Raw genomic sequence first — 24,010 nt, 5'->3', positions numbered from 1 at the left:
AGTGTGTCCAGCCCGCCATCAGTTCAAACATTCAAAGTTGATACTGATGCTTTTATCTGCAGGCACGATCGCTTCAAAGCTGGCATTGACATGCTTCGACGGTACGGTGATCCCAAGAATCCCAATTTCAACGAGGGGATTAGCCAGTTGGTCAAATCCATGAACAACTCTCTGGTCAACGGCATACGGTATACCCAATACCTTTATTCAAATATCTGAATTACTGAAGGATTCCCTGGTCAGAACTGTTGCCAGGATCGCTGAGCCGGAAGTCGTGCAGGCCTCAGAAGGACCGCGCCCCAGTGTCAACCTCAACCTCGACATGGATCTTCTGGCCTCTCGCTGGCTGAAGAATGCGGGCGCGTCATCTGAGAACACCAGTGAGGAGGCCGGCCCATCCTCGAGCACCCAGAGGGGACCACCAGCGTGAGGATGTTGGAGAGGACGCATGGGTGGCATACTCAGAGGTGTGCACCATGGCATTGTTTGCCATTGACTCTGCTCAACTAGCATCAACAGGCGGTGTAAGACTAAGCTGATGGCCACGACCTTGCTGGTTGGCGGTAAATATTTTATCTGGGCGGCCATTCTCCTCGACTCATACGTTGTCTTGTCTGTATCCTTGGGCGCGCCCCTGTCTCAGTTTGTATCGTTGACATAATCATCTCCCCAGCCACAATACCTCTTCTGTACGCTCAGCTGCGGGTTCTGTTGTTGTATCACGAATGTACGATGCCGAATATGATGATTTACAATCGCTGGGATCCCCTTTAAGTGCCTCTGAAGACCTTTATAAGCTCTAAGAAACAGTGCTACAAAATGGGTACCGACAGAAACATCTCTCAATTAGTCGGAACGTACTCTGGAGCAAATGAGAGCACAGACAAGCGGCCATAGAATAAGCCCCCACGATTTTTGGGCGCCTATTGGAACCCTCACAAGCGCTTTGCACGTCTCATCAGTAATTCTGCTAGCTTTCTGGTGAGGCGCTAATCTTCCAATTAAGGGACTTACTTTAGAAAGTAGTTGGGCTTGCTCCGCTTAATCCATGAGCATTTTGTTTCTTGGTGACACTTTTGCCGCTCTCAGAGTATCTCAGAGTGCTTTGGCAAATGGGCGGTTTTTCCTGATGCGCACTGTTTCATGATCACCTCGACGACACCCACAAGAGGTGAAGTGAAGTCTTCATCGAACGTCGGCGCAATGGCCACTGCTAGACCCTCCTCAGGCCAAAAATCGATGCTGTGGCATGTCATCGTCAGTATCCAGAAGGGGAACGACCTATATGACTTACCGCATGCAGCGCAGGAACGAGATCCAGTGCTTAAGCTCTCCTTTCCGCAACTTCCACTTCCAGCTTCGCTCCAGCGTCTTCTGCATCAGCCGAAATTGTGCATCGCTCAGCCCTTCAATGGACTGAATGAAATCGTGGTCGATCAAAACAAAAACGGAATGTGGGCGGGTGTGATTTACCTTCGTCACGAACCCCTTCCGACCAACAGCCACCCACTCCGTCTGTAGCTGCCATACGATCTTGAAATACCCGCGGAGGGCAAGGTATTCACGGTCAGGGCAGGTGCGCCTCAATAGATCCCAGAACTTCTCCGGGATGGCGACTTCGGTGAGAGTGTCGATAACGTAACGACCCGTGACGGCATCATCTCCGTACCCGAGGGACTTGATCACTGGGAGTTGATCGCGGTCGTTCTCGGTAAAGGAACGACCAGGTGAGTATATAGCGACCTGCCCTAGCTGCTGAGGATCCGGCGGCGTGCTGGGCTGAGTGTCCACGTCCGAAGGTGGGTCAGAGTGAGCAGTGTCGGCGATAGAGCCATGCTCTGATTCACTATCAGAATGGCAGGTGGGGTGCATAGCGGTATGGTAGCTGCGAGGCATACTGAGCGTCGATGTTGATCCTGGGAGCAGACGTTCGTCAGCCACTCTGGTGGCTCATGGGAACAGCCGGGCTGCAACTCCGACAGGGAGGCCTCCACTTGTTCTGCTATAATGAACAAAACGTACGCTGCTCAACAGTCCCATGCTTGAAATCGCACGTACTTTTGTGACAGTTGTTCAGGGAGTTCATCCCAGATACAAGGGGGGCGGCATGACGCGCAACACGTCGCACAAGCCGTAAAAGGCAAGTCCTATAATGCTACTGAGAATAACCGTCAGCTCATGGGTATCAGCAGACGTCATGACCACGCACCAGTACACGGAATGTAATAACAATACTGTACATGAGCCCTAGAAGCATTCTAATCAAGTGGTATGCCGGTTGTGAAGTCCAGGGGAACCCCCAATTCAGCCTCAAGGGAATGCCACAGTGACCGTGCAACGGATTGCACAAGCCATAAAAGGCAAGTCCCAATACGGCTCCTAACAATGGACACAAGTTCAGCGTGGATAATACAACACAACCACTCACTCGTTCGCCACGATGGGGTGAGTTCGTTGAATGGTTAGAGACTGACGTACTGTATGGACGTTAGGACACCGCTGTAGTTGCGGGCCCACCACCTGCCAACTACATCCCCAGTGTAACAGGCACTGACCAAGGACGGCGGGTTGCTAGAGCTCACTCAAACACGACAAGTATAGCAACAAAGTGCATGATATGGAGATGAGTACATGGAAGAAAAAGCGGGGAGGTAGGACCTGGGAAATGGCCCGTCACTTTACCTCATAACCTGACTGAATGGGGATCAGACGCCGGCACAACCGACTTCAGGGCGCTCCGAGAGTGAGAACATACGCTGCGCTGTCCTTGAGAGCGGTCTTGACCCCTTCATAACACTGGTGAGCGAGCCCATGTCACCGGGCTGGGGTATTGATAGAAACTATTAATTCATTCTGTACAGCTACGAAACGCGACCCAACATGGCCAGAGGTAAAGCCAAATCACCGCATTCCACGAACTTTCCTCGCGGGAATGCGGAGGACAACACTTGCCCTGCTTGCGACAAACCTCTCAAATCAGCTTCAGGCCTCATGGCCCATCTGTCTACGGCTCGATCTTGCCTGTGGTACAGAAAGGGCAAGAACCGGGAGCCAAGGTGTCACGCGCCAGAAGTGGTGGACGAGGAGGCTCCTCCCGCGGTGGACATGGACGTGGATGTGGAGGACTTCCGGGACGTGCTCGAGACCAGGGACCTGTTCCGGTTTGTTGTCCCCACGTCAGCAGCTGATTTACCCATCTTAAATGAGGGCGAGGCTTCCACCTCATCGTCTACGAGCCACGTCCCTGCCCAGCCTTTACAAATGCCGCCCGGGCCAGCCTTGGATGACGACGACAACACCAGAGTAGAGGATGAAGACGAGCTTGCCGGCAGGGTGATACGGATGGAGACGAGTATAGTGGAGACGTGGAGGGCGTATTTCGGGGAAGATGAAGATGGTGAAAATCCGGGCAAAGATGACCGAATGGATGTGGATGGTGAAGACCAGTCTCAGAAGGACGAAGACCAGTCTCAGAAGGAGCTGGACCGGAACAAGAAGTGGAAGCCCTTCGCGTCGGAGCTCGACTGGCGTGTAGCTATGTGGGTTGTTCGTGAGGATGTTGGTCAGAAGTCCATCAATCGGTTTCTGAGCATACCCGGTGTACGTCTCCGTATTTCTCTGCTGGATCAATCTCAACTCAGAGTGGATGCTTGTAGGTGGTCGACAAGCTGGGTCTTACATTCAAAGACATACGGGAGCTCTTCATGAAGATCGACGACATCCCAGACAGGGCAGCCTGGAAGACTTCATCTCTGGCATTCCCTGACCGGCCTGATGAGAAGCATCTGGTCAGATACAGAGACATACTTGAAGCAATCAAGGCGCTGCTTGGCAACCCTTCGTACGCGAAGTACATCGTGTATCGGCCCAAGCGCGTCTTCACGGATCGGTCCCGGACCAAGCGTATTTTCACCGAGATGTGGACGGGACTGTGGTGGAATGCGGTACAAGTGAGTCTCCATTCCTGTTAATACTACTTGGGATTCTGAAGGGTGGGCAATAGAAGCTAATACCTGGGGACCATGCCGTCGCCCCAGTCATCATTTCCACCGACAAAACGCAACTCACACAGTTCTCTGGTAACAAAGCGGCGTACCCGGTCTATCTCACTCTTGGCAACATACCTAGGGCGATCCGCCGCAAACCAACAGAACACGCCTGCATTCTATTGGGATATCTCCCTGTGACCAAGATCGGAAAGAAGCAGCTTGGCAAGCGGGAATGCAAGGCAAGGGGTCAGAGACTCTTTCACGCGGCAATGCGTATCATTCTTCAACCTCTCGTGCAAGCAGGCGTGGATGGTATCGAGGTCACCGGAGGCGACGGCTCCGTCCGCCACGTTCACCCCATCCTGGCTTCTTACGTTGCTGACTACCCCGAGCAGTGTCTGGTGACGTGCTCGAAGTACGGCACCTGTCCAAAGTGCCTGTGCCCCGCGGACAAGCTGCAAGACGATGCCCTCAAGGAACCGCGCACCCCCGAGGAGACGGAGCGCATCATCAGGGAGGCACGAGCTGAGGGGAACACCCCCGCCGCCGCCGACGCCCTGTGCATGGAACAAGAGGTCAGCGGCGGTGTGAAGACACCATTCTGGACAGACCTGCCGTACACTGACATCCACATGTCCATCACCCCGGACGTGTTGCATCAGCTGTACCAGGGGGTGTTCAAACACCTGGTCTCGTGGTGCCAGGATCTCCTCAGCCCGGAGGAGCTCGACAACCGTCTCCGTTGTCTCCCAGGCGCGTACGGCATCCGGCACTTCAAGAACGGGATATCGTCTCTCGCCCAGGTGTCAGGCAAGGAAAGGAAGGAAATGGCGCGCATCCTCCTAGCCTGTCTTGTTGGCAAGATACCGAAGGCGGTCATGCTCACCTTCCGGTCGATTCTCGACTTCATCTACCTAGCGCAGTACCCGACTCACGACGACACCACTCTAGGATATATGACCGACGCTCTGAAGACGTTCCACAAGCATAAGGACATCTTGATCAAGCTTGGGATCCGCGACCACATCAATATTCCGAAATTCCACTCCCTCTTGCATTACATGGATTCCATCCGCCAATTCGGCACTACCGACAATTACAACACCGAGATGTTTGACGTCTCCACATCGACTTCGCCAAAAAGGCGTGGCGCGCGTCAAACCACAGGGACGAGTTCCCTCAAATGATGAAATGGATCACCCGTCGAGAGAAGATGGCCGCATACGAGGCGTTTCAGAAGGAGTGCCTGGTGGAGGAGGTAGTGGAGGACTCGGATGGCGACTCTGACGACTCAGAAACGGGTTCTCATCCAGAAGAAGTGGTTGACATTGGGAACAGTGTCAGGATAGCTAAGTATCCTCCGGCCCCTCAGCAGCATCTAAATCGTATCCAGGAGCGGCACCATGCTCCTGGTTTCTCGACCGCGTTGACCGCCTTCATCAATGACATACAACCTTCCGAACTTCGACTGAACCGCCAAGACCTGTCGCGAACGTGGCTACCGTTCGATCGTCTGGACGTTTATCACCAAGCCCGCCTCAGTCCCATCTCGCTGTCGGACGGGAAAGAGGAGAAAGACGTCGTCAAGTCCATCCCCGGATCAGCTATTAAGGGAAGAAAGGGACGGTTTGACACCGTCATCGTTCTTGAGAACGGGGAAGCGGAATCCACAGGGGTTAGAGGTAAAATTAGCTGTTCCATTCTCACAGGTCTGCCGCTCACGAGGAATGCTGTAGGTACACGAGCAGGAAGAGTGAAGGTAATATTCAAGCTGCCTGAGAAGCTCCCCGCTCGCCAAGGCGGCGGATGTTCACCCTCATGGTGGCCCAAAGGACCACTGGCTTACGTCCAGTGGTACTCCAGATTTGCCAGCGCCGCCGATCCCATCCACCTCATGTACACTGTCAATCGACCACCTCTACGTTCTGACGGCCTTCCGCCTGGGCAGATTATTCCGCTCTCACAGATACGTCAGTCATGTCAGCTTGTGCCCGCTTTCCCGGACGGGTCCCGAGGTACAGTGCCCCCAAATTGGACCTCGGAGAACGTATTAGACGAGGCAAACAGACTCTTACTGAATAACTGGGCTGGGATGTACGCTTATCAGACACTGTGGTAGTATATTGTATCCACATAATCCTATTCCGCCGTTCGAGAAACCGCTAGATTTGCTTGCGAGCGCTTGTGACCGCCACTTCGCCGCCGTTGTCGTGCGAGACGCTGCTTTACACTCCTCCGGCGACTTCACACTTCAGCGGACAGCTCGTCTTGCTTGACACTTGGACGCGCCGCTTACACAACAACCCTCGTGCTTACAATCCAAACTACTTGTTCAGCTTGCTTGCCTCACTGTCATGGTTCGCCCGGATCCGCGAGTGCTCCGGCTGCTCGCTCCTGCTCTCCCAACGTATGCAATCGCTGCTCACCACTCCCAACCATGTCTTCGAGTGGGGCCCGAGCTCAATCACGTCACCGTGGTGTGCCTACAGAGAAGGCATTTCGGAGTTTTATTTGACTATGTAAGTGAAGTTTGGTCAGTACATTCGGATGAATTGACATGCAATTCAATTCTAGTGCGTAAAGAACGACTGCTCCGTCTGTCCGGCCACGCACATTATTTAGTGTGTCTAACCCGTTCGGAACGGTAGACCCGGAGTGAGATTTGCCCGTTTGGAACGTTGACCCGAGGCCGGCCGGAGCAGCCCCAGGGTCCGGCCGGAACGTTTGCAACGGTGCCATTGCAACGCTCCGGCCGGAGGGCATGGCCGGCTGGTCATCCACCGTCTCCAGCGTTGCGGCCGGCCTCCCCTGGAACCTTCCCGAGACATTGCAACGGTCCGGCCGGAGGGTATGTGGGCCGGTCATCCTCTTTCCAACAGTCCGGCCGGAGCAGGCAGATTTCTGAGCTAAACGGAGCGGCCGGGCAGTCTACATTGCAAACGCTCCGGCCGGTCAATAAATACAATAAACATGGTGCCATTAGCAACGGCCCGGCCGGAGTTCCTGCCAGAGCAATGTACACATTGCAACGGTCCGGCCGGAGCACATGGAATCAATTCCCAGCAATGCAAATGGTCCGGCCGGTCAGTCAATACACCACTGCAAATGGTCCGGCCGGCCAGTAGAAATGTCAGTGTCAATGGTCCGGCCGGCCGGATTTTTCACCTTTTGCCGGCCGAAAATACAATGTCTCGGGCCGGGGGTACAGCCAAAACTCGGCCAAAGCAGCCAGCCATTTCGTCGGCCGAGCTTTTGCTTTGCCGACCGGGCACAGATTTCCCCGGGCCGAGATTGTTCAGATTGTCTCGGGCCGAAGATTTTCAGATTATCTCGGGCCGAAGATTTTTGGCCGAAGCTTGGTGGTGAAAGTGGCCAGACATTTTGCCGGCCGAGCTTTTGCTTCACCGACCGGGCAAGCATTGTCTCGGGCCGAAAAGTTGACCATTTTCTCGGGCCGAAGATTTGAGTACTGCCTCGGGCCGAAGAGTTGGGCATTTTCTCGGGCCGAAGATTTGGCCGAAGCTCGGTGAAAACAGCCGGGCTGTCGGATTGCCATATAAGGAAATTTGGTATTGACTGGTAGTACTTCATTGATAGACTATAGTATCAATTCCCTAGTGACCAAAGATGTCTAGTTAGGCCAGGATGTGCAAAACAAGATTTACTCACAGGCTTCTTTGCACAGCAAGTTAATCAATTTCTGAAGCCAGTTTTCTTTTCCCACACTGTTTGACTATCTAGGATGTGTTGTTTCAATGCATAGAGTATATCCCCAACAGGAATAGTCTTATTCTTTGAAGCTGAATGCAGGACAACAGATAAGGGGTATACAGGTGTGGTACCGTGCTGAACAATGTTGACTCCTGCGGACAATCTACATTCAAAACACTGTTTCACAATCTCTGATGGTTCATTTACCCATAGGGAGTGAATCCTCCAAAGGAATAGTCTTATTCACATAAGCTGAATGTAGTACAGAGTTAAGGCAAGGGTGTATGGGTATACATGTCATACTGTGTTCACTTCCTGAAGCCAATATGCTTTCCCCACAATGTTCCACAATCTAGAGTAGCACATTTCAATGCAACAAGCAAGTCTCCCAAAGGAATAGTCTTATTCTTTGAAGCTGAACTCGGGGATGAAGATAAGGTGAATATGCATTATATTGTGAGAGACATACTTTGGATTATTGTCTGTCTGGGTGTCACACTGAAATGTTGTACCAGCATGCACATTGCACTTGCCACAGAAACATTTACATTGGTAACAGTCCGGCCGGCCAATCCTCATCCTCATAGGAGATGGTCCGGCCGGAGTGCATGATCCCCTTAACTCTGTACCACATTCAGCTTGTGTGAATAAGACTATTCCTTTGGAGAACAGATTCCTTGTGAGGAAATGAACTATTCTAGATGGTGAAACATTGTTTTGAATGTAGATTGTCCGCAGGAGTCAACATTGTTCAGCACGGTACCACACCTGTATACCCCTTATCTGTTGTCCTGCATTCAGCTTCAAAGAATAAGACTATTCCTGTTGGGGATATACTCTATGCATTGAAACAACACATCCTAGATAGTCAAACAGTGTGGGAAAAGAAAACTGGCTTCAGAAATTGATTAACTTGCTGTGCAAAGAAGCCTGTGAGTAAATCTTGTTTTGCACATCCTGGCCTAACTAGACATCTTTGGTCACTAGGGAATTGATACTATAGTCTATCAATGAAGTACTACCAGTCAATACCAAATTTCCTTATATGGCATTCCGACAGCCCGGCTGTTTTCACCGAGCTTCGGCCAAATCTTCGGCCCGAGAAAATGCCCAACTCTTCGGCCCGAGGCAGTACTCAAATCTTCGGCCCGAGAAAATGGTCAACTTTTCGGCCCGAGACAATGCTTGCCCGGTCGGTGAAGCAAAAGCTCGGCCGGCAAAATGTCTGGCTGCTTTGGCCGAGTTTTGGCTGTACCCTCGGCCCGAGACATTGTGTTTTCGGCCGGCAAAAAGTCCGGCCGGACCATTTGTAGTGGTAGGGCCTGAGGCTGGCCGGCTCGTTTGCAATGCTATATCTATTGACCGGCCGGACTGTTTGCAGCGTGGACTGCCTGGCCGCTTTGAATTCTGCCTGCTCCGGCCGCAACGTTGGGAACGAGGGATGACCGGCCGGCATACCCTCCGGCCGGAGCATTGCAACGTTGGGTGAAAGAGGCCGGGCGGATCGTTGAGAAGTGGGGGGGGGGCGGCCGGGGTGTAGTCCGGCCGGAGCGTTGCAACGTCCGGTGAAAACAGGCCGGCCGCAACATTGAGGAGGGGGGCGGGGCTGGCATGCACTCCGGCCGGAGCGTTGCAACGTACCATGAAAACAGGCCGGGTGGATCGTTGGGGACATTATTCAGGGATGGCAAGGCCGGCCGCAACGTTGGAGACGAGGCAGAGCCGGCCGGCATGCACTCCGGCCGGACCGCTGGCAACGTGCTGGCAATGACAACGTCTGCAACGTTGACCCGGACCCCTCCGGCCGGCGCCGGCCGCACCGTTTCAGACGGCCAGATCTCACTCCGGGTTTACCGTTCGGAACGTCAAATCTTACTCAGTAGGCTCGTACGAAATGCAATGCAATCTACGAGCGATGGTCAGATCGCTGATGCACTATAGTAACGTATGTGCATACCTCCAGGAAACCCTTCTGTTGTAGGTGCGCGATGACACTTTTACGAGTAGGTTAGACGTGCGAATGACGTGCAACATCTCCTCATGATTGTTTCGCAACAGAGCCAGTTTAGAGCGGTATTCAGTCGCGTCGATGGTGATAGTCCTGGGGCGTGCAGATCGATCAAGGCAGTGGACGGTCTTTCCCTTCAATGACGCGCATTGAGTAGACAGGGTTGTTGTAACGTGGATACGTTACATTCACGTATTTACCATATCCGGACATATCATGTATCTACGATCGCGTGCGTAGGCGCCGTCCCTTAAGGGCGGCGCCAGCGAGTGTGGGAGCCAGCTCTCTTACACTCGTCACCGATACCGCACCACTCTGGAATAGAGACTGGGTGCAGCGTATCACGGCGTGAGTAAGGGGGCGCCACACTTTTTTACGCTCCTTCGAAAGCTCGAACTTCTACACAGAAGTGCGTGCGGTCGAATACGACGTTGAACACGTCGAGCGCGATCAATCAACCAATAACCTCACTCCATCACGGAGTACGACAGAACAGGCAGGCCGCTACCGCAACGAGATAGCCGCGGCCGCTTTCAACGGAAAGCATCAACAATGACGACGAGCCCGTCGTCACTGAATGCCTCGAAAGGCAACCCCAGTGATGAAGCCTCGACCAGTAAGGTCGAGACATCATCGCAACCACATGGTGCCTCTTCGTCCCCTTCTATTAAGAAGGAGCGTGAGGACCTAAGGCCCGAAGAAGGGAAGAGTGCGCCTGTGAAGGAGCATTCTGTGGGTGCGACGGCGGAACCGCGCAAACCACGGTCACGAACGTCCAGTGCGACTGGCTCCCGCGCAGGATCCCGTAAGGGATCCCGCAAGGCAGGACAGACACTGGACTTTCTCGATGGGTTCAGGAGAACCCTGGGCGAGCTCCGCGAGGAGCTGCACCAAAAAACCAGCAACTTAGAAACTAAGTTGAACGCAGCCTTAGGTGAGGCTGATAAGCAGATAGCGAACATCCGCGCCCAAGAGGCGGCCGCTGACGACACCGATGTCGTGAGCGACGCTGAGTCTATACAGACTCCATGGGCTGGTGAAGAGGTACCTCCAGAGGAGGTACCCCGACCAGAGGACCAAGAAGACCCGGTCCTCAAGGCAGCGACAGAGGCGCTTAAGTCCCCTCGACAGAAGGGTGAATCGGAGGAGGCATACCTACGTCGTCGAGCGGCAAGCGCACGCATACCGTCGGCGACGACGACTACGACCTCAGGTAGTAGTCGGAAGGTAAGGTCGCCGTACCGAACGTCGGGGCCGGAATATGATAGTATCCACTATCACTACCGCCCTCACCACCCATCGTCCCCGCCGACGAGAGCACCACCTCCGCCATTTCGACGACCGTCGGTGTCGAGCAGCGACGAGGAAGCTGAGGGCACAGGCCCAGCCACCCCATCGCCTGCGGAACGGAAGCATGGCACGCATGTTCACGCGGAGGGTTTGCGCTCGCAGGCTAGTGCCTCTCAAAAGGCCCCTGTTCGCGAATCTTTCGGACGGTACTTCCGCGAGGAAGTCCCGACGTCCGTGAAACGACCCACGTACTCCCGGGAGGGCGTACGAGTGTCGTTCCCACCAGGCGTAGGTGGCTCGAGCCCGTCCTCGGGGCAAACAAGCCATGAATACGACTACCAAGGCATGTACTCGTACATGCAAGGTAGCAGTATTCATGACCACGGCCCATCCATCTCCGAGAGGGACATGGATGGCCCATCGCACAATACCAGTCGTTCTCTCGATCGATGCCTCGGCATGATCGACGAATTGGTGAGCGATGAACCAGATGGCGAAGCACCTGGTTATTTGAGGTCGGCCAAGATGGACAAGCCGTCCACCTGGGCCGGCACCGATGACCTGTACCGGTTCGAAGAGTGGCTCTTCGAACTGCTAACGTATTTCTCAGTGCTCCGAATAACGGGTCCACGTCTAGACATGGACCGGCTACGGCTCACTGGGAATGCGCTGACGGACAGTGCCAAGGATTGGTACTTCCGTCACGTACAGTCCCCTCGACGGACGAGGCGACATTGGCGATTCGCGGAAGCGATCGCCGCACTGCACCGGCGATTCATTCACCAAGATGGTGAAATCAAGGCTGCAGAATCGTGGAACAAGGTGACCTACCACAAGAATGGTGGGGTCACCGAGTTGCTCGATAGGATGTCCCAGTACGCCGACCGCATGACGGAGCGTCCTGGGGACTATGAATGGAAGCGGCGCTTTTTAGCGGCACTACCTTCGGACATGGAGGAGACCTTACGGAAGGTCTCCTACATCTCTCCCGAACGATCCTCGTTCGGCAGGATGGTGAAGGCAGCGAGCGACTACGAATTCGCGATGTTGTCGGCGGCGGCCTCTAAGGCGACCCCGTCAACCACCACCACCAGAGATGGTGGTGGTACATCGAAACCTGCTGCTCCAGCAGGTTTGGCCGGTCGTGCTAGGACGACTGGCCCATTCGCTCGATTCATGACCCGACCGAGTGCGGGGGCCGTGGTGGCGTCGAAGCCAACACCACCGCTGCCTAAGGCGGTGGTGGTCAGCGACAAGGGCCCGCCGAAGTCCACACCAGCACCAGCAGGGAAGACGACCACTGGTGCGAGTGGTGGCACCATGTTGTGCTGGAGTTGCGGCGAGCCCGGACACACTTCTCGAGAGAAGGAGAAGTGTAAGAACGGTGGTAGACTGCCGCCCAGCAAGACGGGCCGCATGTATGCCGCACGGATTGCGGGGGACAGTGGGGAGGACCAGGACGATGGATTCGTCCATGTCCAGCCCGAGTCCACCGAGCACGTCGACCAGATGGTGGACGTGCAAGACTACGACAACGGGAATACGATCGACCACCCTCAATCTGAGTATGGTGGATCGCAGTACGCCTACGACGACCCAGGAGACGAGTCTCCTGTGGACGAGTATGACGATGAAGACGGAGCTGTAGCACAGCTCGGACTCATGACATTCCGTGCGATGCGTGTCGAACGCAGATCGTCGACTCGGGTGAGCCAGGAAAACCTGGCACACCCATCGTATAATGCCGCCATGACGGACATTACGCGAATGAGCGCGATACAAACACTACCGCCAGCCCGCACTATGAAGGCGGCCTGGCTGTACGACTCGAAGATCCGTAGGACCTCCGAGCCGGCGGATCAGCCAGAACGCAGTCCCGAGGCAACTCGGACACTCTGCGCTGAGATCGATGTCAATGGCGTGAAGGCGTACACGCTGTTTGACACAGGGTGTACGACCGACGCCATGTCTCCAGAACTAGCGTTCCTATCCAAGGCCGACAGGGTAGACCTGAGGGAGCCCCTCAATCTACAACTAGGTACGAAGGGTAGTCGCACCACCATCAACTATGGTGCACGCCCCCGTATCCAGGTCGGTCCGGTGAACGGTGTCAACTACATGGATGTAGTTGACATCGACAGGTACGATGTCGTTCTGGGAACCACGTTCTGCATCAAGCACAACGTGGTCCTAGACTTCCGCACCCACCAGATTTGGGTTGACGGGGTGGCGGTGCCGGCCTATACGGTGGCCCAGGAGGCGGAGGTCCTTGAGCATCGACGGGATACACGGAGTGCGCGACTGACGGCACAACTCCGTCTCGCGTCCTCCTCGAGACAATAGGGTTGCACGGCGAGATCCACCGCGGTGCAACCCCCCCAGTCTCGCTTCGCTGAAGAGGGGACTATGGTCTCAAGGGGGAGGGGATCGACGTCGCCGTCGATTCCTTGGTGGAAATAGCAACAAAAAACTCGATACCACGTCCGAACTTGGAGGTGGTACCAGACAAAACAGTAAAAAAGGCGAAAGTACCACGTCCTAGCATGGAGGTGGTACCCGACATTACTGAATACGGACCGGGAGTTCGTGAGATACCCGACCCACCACGTCTGAAACCAGAGGTGATGAGCCGGCGGAAGGTACCTGTACGAACAGGTAATCGACATATCACCGCAATGCCGGACATCGCGGAAACCAATGTACCTATGGTACATTCAGCGCAACAGCCGCGTCGGGACTCACTCGGTCGATTGGACCCACTGGGTACAAACGACGAGGTAGACAGGGCCATACTGAACTTCCTCAAGGATGAGGAAGTTCGGCAGACACTCGACGACGACCCGCAGGTCGTCGCGAACAGGGAACGATGGATGGAGGTGTGCGAGGACATCATGTGCCCACCACCTCTCGAACTACCGCCGTTTCGAGACGTGAACCACCGCATACCGCTCATCGACCCTGACCTGTCTCTCCGGTACCACTTGCCAAGGTGCCCGGAGGCCATGAAGCCACAATTGCTCGACAAGGTCGAACGGTACACGGCGGCGGGATGGTGGCAACCCATCCAGACTTCCCAGATTCCGAATGGTCAAGCGGCCCCACTTCTTTGCATAGCGAAGAAGTCGGGCAAGCTGCGTACAGTTATCGATGCGCGGAAGCGCAACGACAACACGCGGAAAGACGTAACGCCTTTCCCTGACCAAGACCAGATCCGTATGGATGTGGCTCGAGCGAAGTTCAGGTCAAAGATTGACCTGTCCGACGCGTACGAACAGATTCGTATCGTGGCGGAGGATGTCTGGAAGACGGCATTCTCTACACCATACGGCACGTTCCTCAGCCTGGTGATGCAACAAGGTGACGCCAACGCACCAGCGACTTTCCAGTCGCTGATGACTGCAATCTTTAGAGATTGCATTGGTCGGTTCGTACATGTATACCTAGATGACATATTTGTGTTCTCCGATACCATCGAAGAACACGAAAAACATCTAGGGATAGTGTTCGAGAAACTGAGGAAGGCGAAGCTCTTCCTCAGTCAAACGAAATGCGACTTGTATTCAAGACGCATGGATTGCCTGGGTCATCTAATAGATGACCGAGGACTGCATGCCGACCGCGACAAAATGGAACGGATCCGTACGTGGCGTACGCCACGTTCGTACAAGGAAGTTCAACGCTTCCTTGGACTGGTCAATTACCTCGCGCACTTCCTGCCCGAGATAAGTGGCTACACATCTCCATTATCAGAGATGTGTCGCAACGAACGTACGTTCGTATGGCGTGCGTTGCATGACAAGTGCTTTGAAGCTATCAAAGCGCTCGCCAGTCGCGCACCCATACTCAAGCCCATCGACCCGAAGGTCGATGAGCCCATTTGGGTCATCACAGACGCCTCCGTCTTTGGAGTCGGAGCCGTCTACGGTCAAGGGCCCGAGTGGCAGACGTGTCGACCCGCAGGGTTTCTGTCCAAGAAATTCTCGAGTGCGCAACGCGCGTACCATACGTACGAGCAGGAGGCACTCGGAATTATGGAAGCCCTCCTCAAATGGGAGGACAAGCTGCTCGGCCGGAAGATCAACATCGTCACGGACCATAAGGCCCTGACGTTCTTCAACGGCGTCGCCAACCCATCGAACCGGCAGGTTCGATGGTACGAGTACATCTCCCGCTTTGATTGTACGATATCGTACATCAAAGGCAGCGACAACAAGGTCGCCGACTGCCTGTCGAGGTACTATGAGAACGACACGCCGGACGATATCACCCCCATTCACCACCTGGTGAATGCGGACGAACGACTCGATCCAGGGCGTGAAGACTTGCCATCTAACCGCATTCTCGAGCTGAGAATGGGGCAGATGGTCGCTCATGCGTTGGACGAGAAACGTCATGAACGCGAGGCCGAGGCAGCCGCTATGGCGGCTGCCCAGAGTAAGACTGCCGTTGACGAAGTCACCGACCCCAGCGACCCGACGGTGGCTGAGGCTTTGACATCGGGACCACCACTTCGATCAAAGGTCGAACGGGACGCCGACTTCATCAAGACGGTGAAGTCGGGGTACCGGAACGATCATACGTTCCGGAAAGTGCTGGAAAACCCTCAGCAATTCAAGACCTTCGCAGCACGCGATGGCCTCATCTACACAAAGAACCGCCAAGGGGTGGAGGTTCTATGTGTGCCAAGGGTGCAGTTGCGCCGTAGGTCGCTCACCGAGGTGGTGATCGACCACGCACACACCACGCTGGGGCATTTCGGGCCGCAGAAAACGTCGGAATACGTCCGACGCTGGTATGGTGGCCGAGACTGGGCAAGGACGTAGACATGTTCTGCGCGACGTGTGGAACTTGTCAGACGGCTAAGCCACGCAACCACCTACAAGCAGGGTGGTTGCACTCATTACCGATACCTATGAGGCCTTGGATATCCATGTCTATGGATTTCGTCGGGCCATTCCCGCAAGTCAACGGATACGACTACCTCTGGGTAGTCGTATGCCGCCTTACGTCCATGGTACACCTGATACCTATCAAGACGACGACCACAGCCGCAGAACTCGCTGAACTATATGTTCGTGAGATTGTGCGCCTGCATGGACTCCCTGAGTCCATCGTCTCTGATAGAGACTCGAAGTTCACGTCGAAATTTTGGCGTGAAGTTCACAGGCTCCTAGGAGCCAAACTGCTCATGTCGACATCATTCCATCCGCAGACGGATGGCATGACGGAGCGGACGATACGCTCTGTATCCCAGATCATGCGGTCGATGGTCTCCCCGGACCAACTCGATTGGGTAGACAGCATACCCCTAACGGAGTTTGCCATAAACTCAGCGTCCAGTGCCTCCACTGGATTCGCACCGTTCGAGTTGAATTACGGGTACATGCCCCGTACGATGGCCGGATTCTCCACGGACTCCAAGTACTCGGGAGTCCGTGAGTTCGCCCAACGAGCGCGTCATTACCTGGAAATGGCACACGACGCCCTGATTGAGAGTCGTGTCCACCAAACGTTCCAGGCGAACAAGCATCGACAGCAGGAACCGGAGTTCCACACGGGATCCCGGGTCTACCTGAGCACCCAGAACCTAGCACTACCCAAGGGTCGTGCTAGGAAGCTGATGCCTAAGTTCATCGGGCCTTACACGGTGATGGCGTGTAACCCTAGCACATCCAACTACACGTTGGAATTGCCGCAGGAACTCAAGGACCGACGCATCCACCCGACGTTCCATGTCTCCTTGCTGAGAAGACATGAACCCAACGACGATAATCTGTTCCCTAACCGGGAAGCCAGATCGTTCTACGACTTTGGCGACGACGACCAGCACGAGTGGCTGGTCGACGAGATCATCGGTCACCAATGGGATGGCAACCGCATCGAATTCCACGTACGGTGGACGCTCGGTGATACGTCCTGGGAGCCGTACGCTCATTGCAAGGACTTGGCGGCACTCGATGAGTACCTGACCCTTCACGGTGCCAAGACGTGGCGAGCCCTTCCCAAGAAGGCTCGCAAGTAAGTACACTACCACTGCGAAGTGGTAATGTACGCTGAGCAGATAGGACGACACGACCACCGCTCAGGTGGTCGTGTCTGGGACGAGCAGTGGCTGGAGACGCTGGAGACGGGGCTTCCTACCGAATTTGGTAGGAACGCGCTGCGAGGAGTCAGGTGACCGCGGCTGGCGCCAACAAAGCCACAACATTTGCCGCCGTCACGTCTCAACTACCACTACTACCTACACCGCCAACTCACCGCACCCCACCTCACTATGAACACCAACGACTCTACTGCGCCCCACAACACCTCGGCCGCACCACCTACTGGTGGTGCGCCCGCACAGACGCCGCCGCCGTCGTCGGCATTGCCGCCGACGTCGCCGACGCTGTCCGAGCTGCGGGTTCCCCCGCACCTCGACGCACCGGTCGTCCTCAGCAATGAGGCGGCTATGATGATGCAGGTCGAGCACGGCGCTCCGACCGCAACCGCGCAGTACCAGTTTGGTACTGCAAACGCGGGCAGCATGCTGCTCGCGCCCAGTGGCACCAACTGGGTGCCCTACTTCCCCGTGACGCCGCTGGCGACACACCCCACCAGCCTCTGCGGCATCTGCGAGGCCTTCGTTCGCCACCTGCCCCGCAGCGGTGGCGACGCCGCCTACCAGCGTGTCGCTGAGAACCTGGCCGTCCACATGCGGACGGAAGTGGCCCACTCCCTCACGCAGGAGGGTTGGCTGCAGGGGGGGAGGGACCTGGTTGACGCGTTGCGTAACCAGGCATCTGTCAACGAACAGATTATCGCGAGCCTGCGCGAGCAGGTCGAGTTCGCCACGCAGTCGGAGCAGGCGATGCGGAGGAGGCTCGCGGACGAAGAAGCCAGGGTGAAGCGGAGGGACGAACACGCCCGGCGACTCGTCGACGACATCGCCGACCTCCACGACGATGTCGCGTACTACCGACGACGGCTGGACGACCGCCAGCACTCGCCACGCCCCGCCACGCCGCCTCCAAAGGAGACGACGACGAACGAGCCCGTCGAGGAGGCTCGGCAAGACTACCCGGCGGCGTCTTCGCAGACGCAGCCCACCCCAGCGCTGGCCCCGCAACCATCGCGGTGGCCAACGCCGGAGGCATCTTCGCAGATGCCAACGACCCAGCCGTACGACCCCATGACGGCGGACTGGGACGACTTCCACGAGAGCGACGACGACGACGACGACGACGCCGACGAGGAGAGTCGCCGCCTTAAGAACGCCGTGGTCACCCACCGGCTGAAGGGCAAGGGCAAGGCCCGACCGATCAACACCAGTACCCTGGCGAGTACTGGTGCTCCCCCGACGGCCCCGGCAAACTGGCCGTCGGAGGCCCCACTGCCGGCCAACTCGACCGCCCTGCAGGCGGGCGAGTGGCACAACTACATTCCCCGTAGTCGTGCAGAGGCGGAAATCATCCGTCGCCGGGCCTTGGTCGACGAGGAGGCGAGATTCCGGGTGCGGGATCTCATCCACCAGGCCCACCAGGATGGTAGACTGCGAGCGGTCGAGGGGATGCGGTGGTTGATGCAGCAGTGGCGGCCCCCACGCGCGACGCAGGAGCAGGAGTCCATGGACCTGGCCCGGGCCATGCAGGAGAGTCAGGAGGAGCACCGGCGCAGGGCGAACGCGCCGCCACCAGGAACGGCGGGTGCGGGACCGTCGAGGAGTTACGCCGCGGCACCGGAGGCAGGACCATCGACGGGGCCAGGCCCAACCGCACCGTCGACGACCACGGCGACGTGGTCGACAACGGGGGCTGCGTCGGGCAAACGACGAGAGAGGTCGCCGGCGGGACGAACGGCCACCGCCCCACCCAAGAAGAAGTCGAAGGGTAGGCTGGCCCAACCGACGAACATGTCGACGGCCTTCGAGTGGCGCGAGTGGTACCGGGTCAACCGCGACCGCATACCCTTGGGTATGCGGGTCGACCGTGGAGGTCGACCGAACGTCGACGACGTCGAGGCGTTACACCTCACTCGTCGGCTGGCTCCAACGACGACGCAGTCGCGTCGTCCTTGGGAGGTGGCCACGGGTCGCCTGTTCTCGATCCCGGGCCTGTACCACCGGCTGGTACAGGAGGGGGCCTACCCGCTGGGAGACGGGCGGGCGGCCATCGCGTTCCCCGCGACGCTCGCCGACATCACGATCTTTGATGTCGCGCGTTGGTTCTCACGGATGGGCTACCGACCGGACGAGGTAGGATTCCTCGAGGAGTTCTACCGGCGTCGCAGGAACGAGCACGAGGGGAGGGCGATTGACACGGCGGCTCCGTACTCCACGTACCCGTCCGCCATGGGCGATGTGATCGACGAGCACGTCGTTCACATCAATGACATGCCCCCCATCCCCGCGAACGTCTACATCCCCACGGGCGTCGTCGCCCCCGACGTCGACATGGACGACGACGCTCAGGCGATGAACGCTCCGGGCGATGAGCAAGGCGAGTAGCTGCCTTCGGCCAGCTTCGCGCATCCGGTTCGCATAACTCCATCGAGTTATGTATGATGGCGGTGGACGGCCGTGCTGCTCACTGGCGCGAGCTTGCGAGTCGTTGCCTACAGTACGGCACCGCCCCTGTCTTGCCAGTCGCCACCACCGTTGTGTCGTCGCGTGAATTTCATTGTACATTTATTCTACTATACTATCTGTGTGGACCGTGGAACGGGTCCAAGGGGGGAGAGTGTAACGTGGATACGTTACATTCACGTATTTACCATATCCGGACATATCATGTATCTACGATCGCGTGCGTAGGCGCCGTCCCTTAAGGGCGGCGCCAGCGAGTGTGGGAGCCAGCTCTCTTACACTCGTCACCGATACCGCACCACTCTGGAATAGAGACTGGGTGCAGCGTATCACGGCGTGAGTAAGGGGGCGCCACAGTTGTCGAGCGTGCAGATGACGCCGCGGTCCCTGCAATATGGTCAAATGAAGGCGACCGTCGTGACATAAAGCAGCGTTACGCACCCCTGCGCAAGGCAGTACTTGATGTGGTTCAACGTCGAGTAGATGAACACGCTGGAGTCGTCCCAAGCACCAGACTTGATGCGAATCGTTTTGTGAATGAGGGTGCGCTCCGAAAAGTTCTTCGCGACGGTGATCGCTGTGGAATGCTCATCAACGGGACATCAGAGTGTTATGTGCCAGATACGTACTATGCTTGCTGAGGAGGGCGACCAATGTACCGTCCGGCCTCCATACAACGTACTTGACCGGCGGAGTAGTGATCTCCACACGCTTCTTCTGCTATTGGATATCGTAAAGTAGGATTGACGTTGTCGAGCTGAGGATGAGGCTCGCGGTGCCACCATAGAAGAACTCGTTCGTCTGGACCGGCTGCTTGATAGACTTTACGATTGAGTTTTGCAGGTCGCGCACGTCGATCAGTACAAGAACGTATCGATGGATTACAGTGTGTATGATACAAAGCGAGACGAACCTGGGTGGTCTTGTTCGTGACTGCGAATTTGTTCCTGGCGACGAAGATGGCCACATGGCCACTTCCACGCTTGCCGTATGTAGACGAGTCCTTCACTTCCCCAACGGCATCATTCGGCTGGGCCGAGAGCTCGAACAAGCCATTATCCGACGAAATCCTCAACACGATGGCACGCTCCGCAGGATTGTAGCGGAGCGTCCACGGAGGGACGTATGGGCTCCCAAACCTGCGGACGCTGAGCAGACCGAAATCCGAGCCAGTGCTGATGTCGTATGAGTGCACATACTTGTCCTGCACGTAGAAGACAGAGTCGCCATGCACCGCAAAGGCAGGTCACCCATGCTCAAGCTTGAAGACGATCAAGGCGTTGTCGTAGCCATCTTACGGGGAACTATGATCATACAGCGAGCAAGAACGTACCTTCGGGTTTCGACCCTTCTTGTCCGCTTGTTCGCCCTCACGTACCTGACTTCCCTCCTCGTCCGTTGCACGACCCTCTCGAGGTTCACCCGACTGGACGGGCTACAAGTCAACCGCCGAGTGAGAAAGAATACATCTGAGAGCACAGGTGAGTAGATGGGAAAGTAGACTGCCGACCAAGATTGTAGAGAGGTGGTTGAATGCGGACAGGCGGGAAGGGAGACCTGAGCGAGTGGGCGGGGTGCAAGCGGGCGGCCGAGTGGGCGGTCGGACGACTGGACGTGCGACAAGTCGACGGCTGGGAGAGAAAGAAAGAAGCCGAAAGCACTAGTGAGCTCACGAAAAGGAAGGCTACCGAGCAAGGTCGTAGTGGGACGGTAGAAGGCGAGCAGGCGAGAAGGCAGGTGAGCGAGGTAGGAGAGGTGGTGTGGAGTTGTTGACGAGGACCGAAGTGCGAGGCGCCCATTCCGGAGGATGCCGAGTGAAGTTGGCGATCGCACGGTTGAGTGAAGCAATAAAATACGATTTGAAGAGCGATGAAGTTCCGTTGAAGTATCGTTGAGGATGACATGAATACTTGACAGAGTTCCAAATAGTAGAGATCAAACATTGTTCAGTTCGTACTAAAGTTCTATGTAAGTATTCTACCACAGTGTCTGATACGCATACTTAGATGCCCAGTTATTAAGCCAAAACTTAGTAGCTTTATCTAGTACAGTATGCGTGTCCCAGTCATCAGGTACTACTAAGTTATCGGTGCGTGTAGACCCAGGGGGACGTGGAACAAGTTGACAGGATTGTCGGATAATTGACAATGGAATAACCTCACCGACGGGGTTGCCATTCGCACGAAGGGGCGGTTTATGAACCGGGTACATCATGTGTATCGGATCGGCTTGTGTAGGTAGATTGGAGTACCATTCTACGTATGCTAGAGCCCCTTGGCTAGCCCAATTGGGCGGCGCTTGCAGAGGTCGGAGGGTACGGGGATCTCTGATGTTTTGAGGAAGTTTGAATATAACTTTGACACGTCCAATACGTGTGCCTGTGGACGAATAGGACATGAGTAAGAAGCTATGACTCAGACGTGAATAGAAACAAATCTACTCACCTTGCATGCCAGTAGCTTCCGCGTCCTCCCCCTGCAGCACAACCACGGTATCGAAACGTGCGGCTTGTCCAGCTTTGGCGGGCTTCGCCTTCACGGCGTCGGTTTCTTGGGTGTCATCGGTCAAGGATTCGGGGGTAAACTTGAAGCCGTGGAATACGTCAAGACGTTGGAACGGCATGTGGTCGACAGCTGTTTTAAGCAGTGAGGAAGTGAGAGGTCGACCGTCCTTGAGCTTGTAGATGTATTGTGCGACTGCATCAACGAAGCCTGGGGCGCGGTGTTTGTCGACAATGGATGAGAGAGCCTGGAGGGGTGCAGTGGGGTGCTTGGGTAGGTTAATTCGACCGTTCTTGAAGATCCGAGAGCCTGGTATTTTCTCTGGCTCCTGGTCTTCTGCGTCACTGACATCGATGTCATCCCCTGGCTCGAGACCGGTATTCCTGAGCCATCGGCGTATGGTAGAGCTGAGCACGACCATCTTCTCCTGTCGTGCCAGCCAACGAACCATCTGCGGACGCGCGTTGCGATGGTTCGACGCTCGCCAGCCGTTCTTCGCATAGTCGATGTGGAGGCGTTCAAACGCCTCCGTGTTGTAGTTGTCGGTAGTGCCTAAGAGTCGGATAGCGTCAACGTAATGAAGTAATGAGTGGAATTTAGGAATATTCAGATGGTCGCGCACTCCGAGATCTACGAGGATTTGTTTGTTGCGATGGAAAACCTTGAGTGCGTCCTCCATGTATTGGAGCGTAGTGTCGTCGTGAGTGGTGTATTGCGCTATGTAGATGAAGTCCAAAATCGACCTGAAGGCCAGGATGGCCTTCTTCGGTATCTTGCCGACCAGGCAGGCAAGCAGAATGCGCGCCATGTGCTTACGCTCGGTCCCGGAGACCTGGGATAGGGAGGAAATCCCGTTCTTGAAGTGGCGGGTACCGAACGCAGGCGGAAGGCAGCGGATGCGCCTGTCGAGCTCGTGCTCGTCGACAAGTTGAGTGCACCATTCGACGATGTGCTTAAAAACACCCTGGTACAATTGATGTAGTACGTCAGGGGTTATGCACGAATGGATGTCGGTGTACGGAAGATCGCGCCAGAACGGGCGCACGACGTAGCCTGAAACGTTGAGGTCTTGACACGCTCGAGTGTACGCGTTCGAGCTCGTCTTGCCTTGGGTCTTCTGGTTGGCGAGTCGGAGTACGTCTAGCGTCCAGAGGGAGGTTCTGGGCATCCCAGGTTGCGCGGACTCAAGGAGGTCCTCAGGTACCTGGCACTTGGGGCAAGTCCCAGATTTGGCGCAGGTGACCAGGCACTGCTCTGGATAATCCGCGACATACGCGGCAAGGACGGGATGCACTCGACGAACCTCTCCGTCGCCTGAGGTTACGTCGATGCCTTCCTTACCCGCCTTGACTAGCGGCTCCAGGATTGCGCCAACGGACGCATGGAACAGTTGTTGTACGAGGGCGCGTTGCTTGCGCTGCGTGATGCCGTCCGAGCTGACTTTGTCCACCGACAGATAACCTATGAGTATGCAGGCGTGCTCTGAGGGCTTGCGCCTCAGAGCCCGAGGTATATTACCTAGCGTCATGTATACAGGGTACGCCGCCTGTTGCCAGAGAACTGAGTTAACTGGGTTTTGTCCGTAGCTATGATTACCGGCGCAACAGCCGCGCCTACCGGTAAGAGACTCTGTACTGCAATCAGAAAAATCGATCTTCTACGGTCGTGTAAGTACTCACCTGGACGGCGTGCCACCCAACGACCGGTCCACATTTCATTGTACAGTCGGTGCTTCCTTGACGCGTCTGAAAACAATCGGCGCGGTCAATACACGATTCGATCGGCGTGCTCCGGGTTGCCTAGTAATGTACGTATCGCCTGGATGATATCGCGGAACTGTAGTAGGTGTTTTTCATTAGGACGATCCTTGAATGAGAGCAGGCGTTCTGTCCACTCCGCTCTCTCAGGCAGAGAGTCCACGCGCTGGAGGAGAGCCCGCTGTTGTGGT

The 24,010-nt window shown here is 56.0% G+C and overlaps 3 protein-coding genes across 3 annotated transcripts; 1 reads left to right on the top strand and 2 right to left on the bottom strand.

The window, feature by feature from the left end:
* Window positions 1-1,085: 1,085 nt before the first annotated feature.
* On the bottom strand, window positions 1,086-2,614 carry B0H18DRAFT_963114 (uncharacterized protein; the record flags this gene model as incomplete). Its single annotated transcript, XM_048043147.1, has 7 exons — window positions 1,086-1,242; window positions 1,295-1,416; window positions 1,474-1,916; window positions 2,059-2,155; window positions 2,210-2,234; window positions 2,479-2,520; window positions 2,583-2,614. The coding sequence occupies 7 exons, from the start codon at window positions 2,612-2,614 to the stop codon at window positions 1,086-1,088; spliced, it is 918 nt and encodes a 305-aa protein (XP_047884613.1).
* A 323-nt stretch (window positions 2,615-2,937) lies between these two features.
* B0H18DRAFT_844521 (uncharacterized protein) lies at window positions 2,938-3,935 on the top strand (the record flags this gene model as incomplete). Its single annotated transcript, XM_048039541.1, has 4 exons — window positions 2,938-3,135; window positions 3,214-3,429; window positions 3,478-3,600; window positions 3,657-3,935. Coding segments are annotated over 4 exons (816 nt in total), but the record flags the coding sequence as incomplete, so codon positions are not given.
* Window positions 3,936-21,538: 17,603 nt separating this feature from the next.
* Window positions 21,539-23,230, bottom strand: B0H18DRAFT_895058 (uncharacterized protein; the record flags this gene model as incomplete). The annotated part of the gene is made up of 3 exons (XM_048041399.1): window positions 21,539-21,939; window positions 22,006-22,309; window positions 22,481-23,230. The coding sequence occupies 3 exons, from the start codon at window positions 23,228-23,230 to the stop codon at window positions 21,539-21,541; spliced, it is 1,455 nt and encodes a 484-aa protein (XP_047884611.1).
* Window positions 23,231-24,010: the final 780 nt, after the last annotated feature.

The sequence above is a fragment of the Fomitopsis serialis genome, assembly GCF_022376445.1.
Source record: "Fomitopsis serialis strain Sig1Antser10 chromosome Unknown B0H18scaffold_435, whole genome shotgun sequence".
In the NCBI taxonomy this organism is placed as follows: domain Eukaryota; kingdom Fungi; phylum Basidiomycota; class Agaricomycetes; order Polyporales; family Fomitopsidaceae; genus Fomitopsis; species Fomitopsis serialis.
This window is presented reverse-complemented; position numbering and strand designations above follow the sequence as displayed.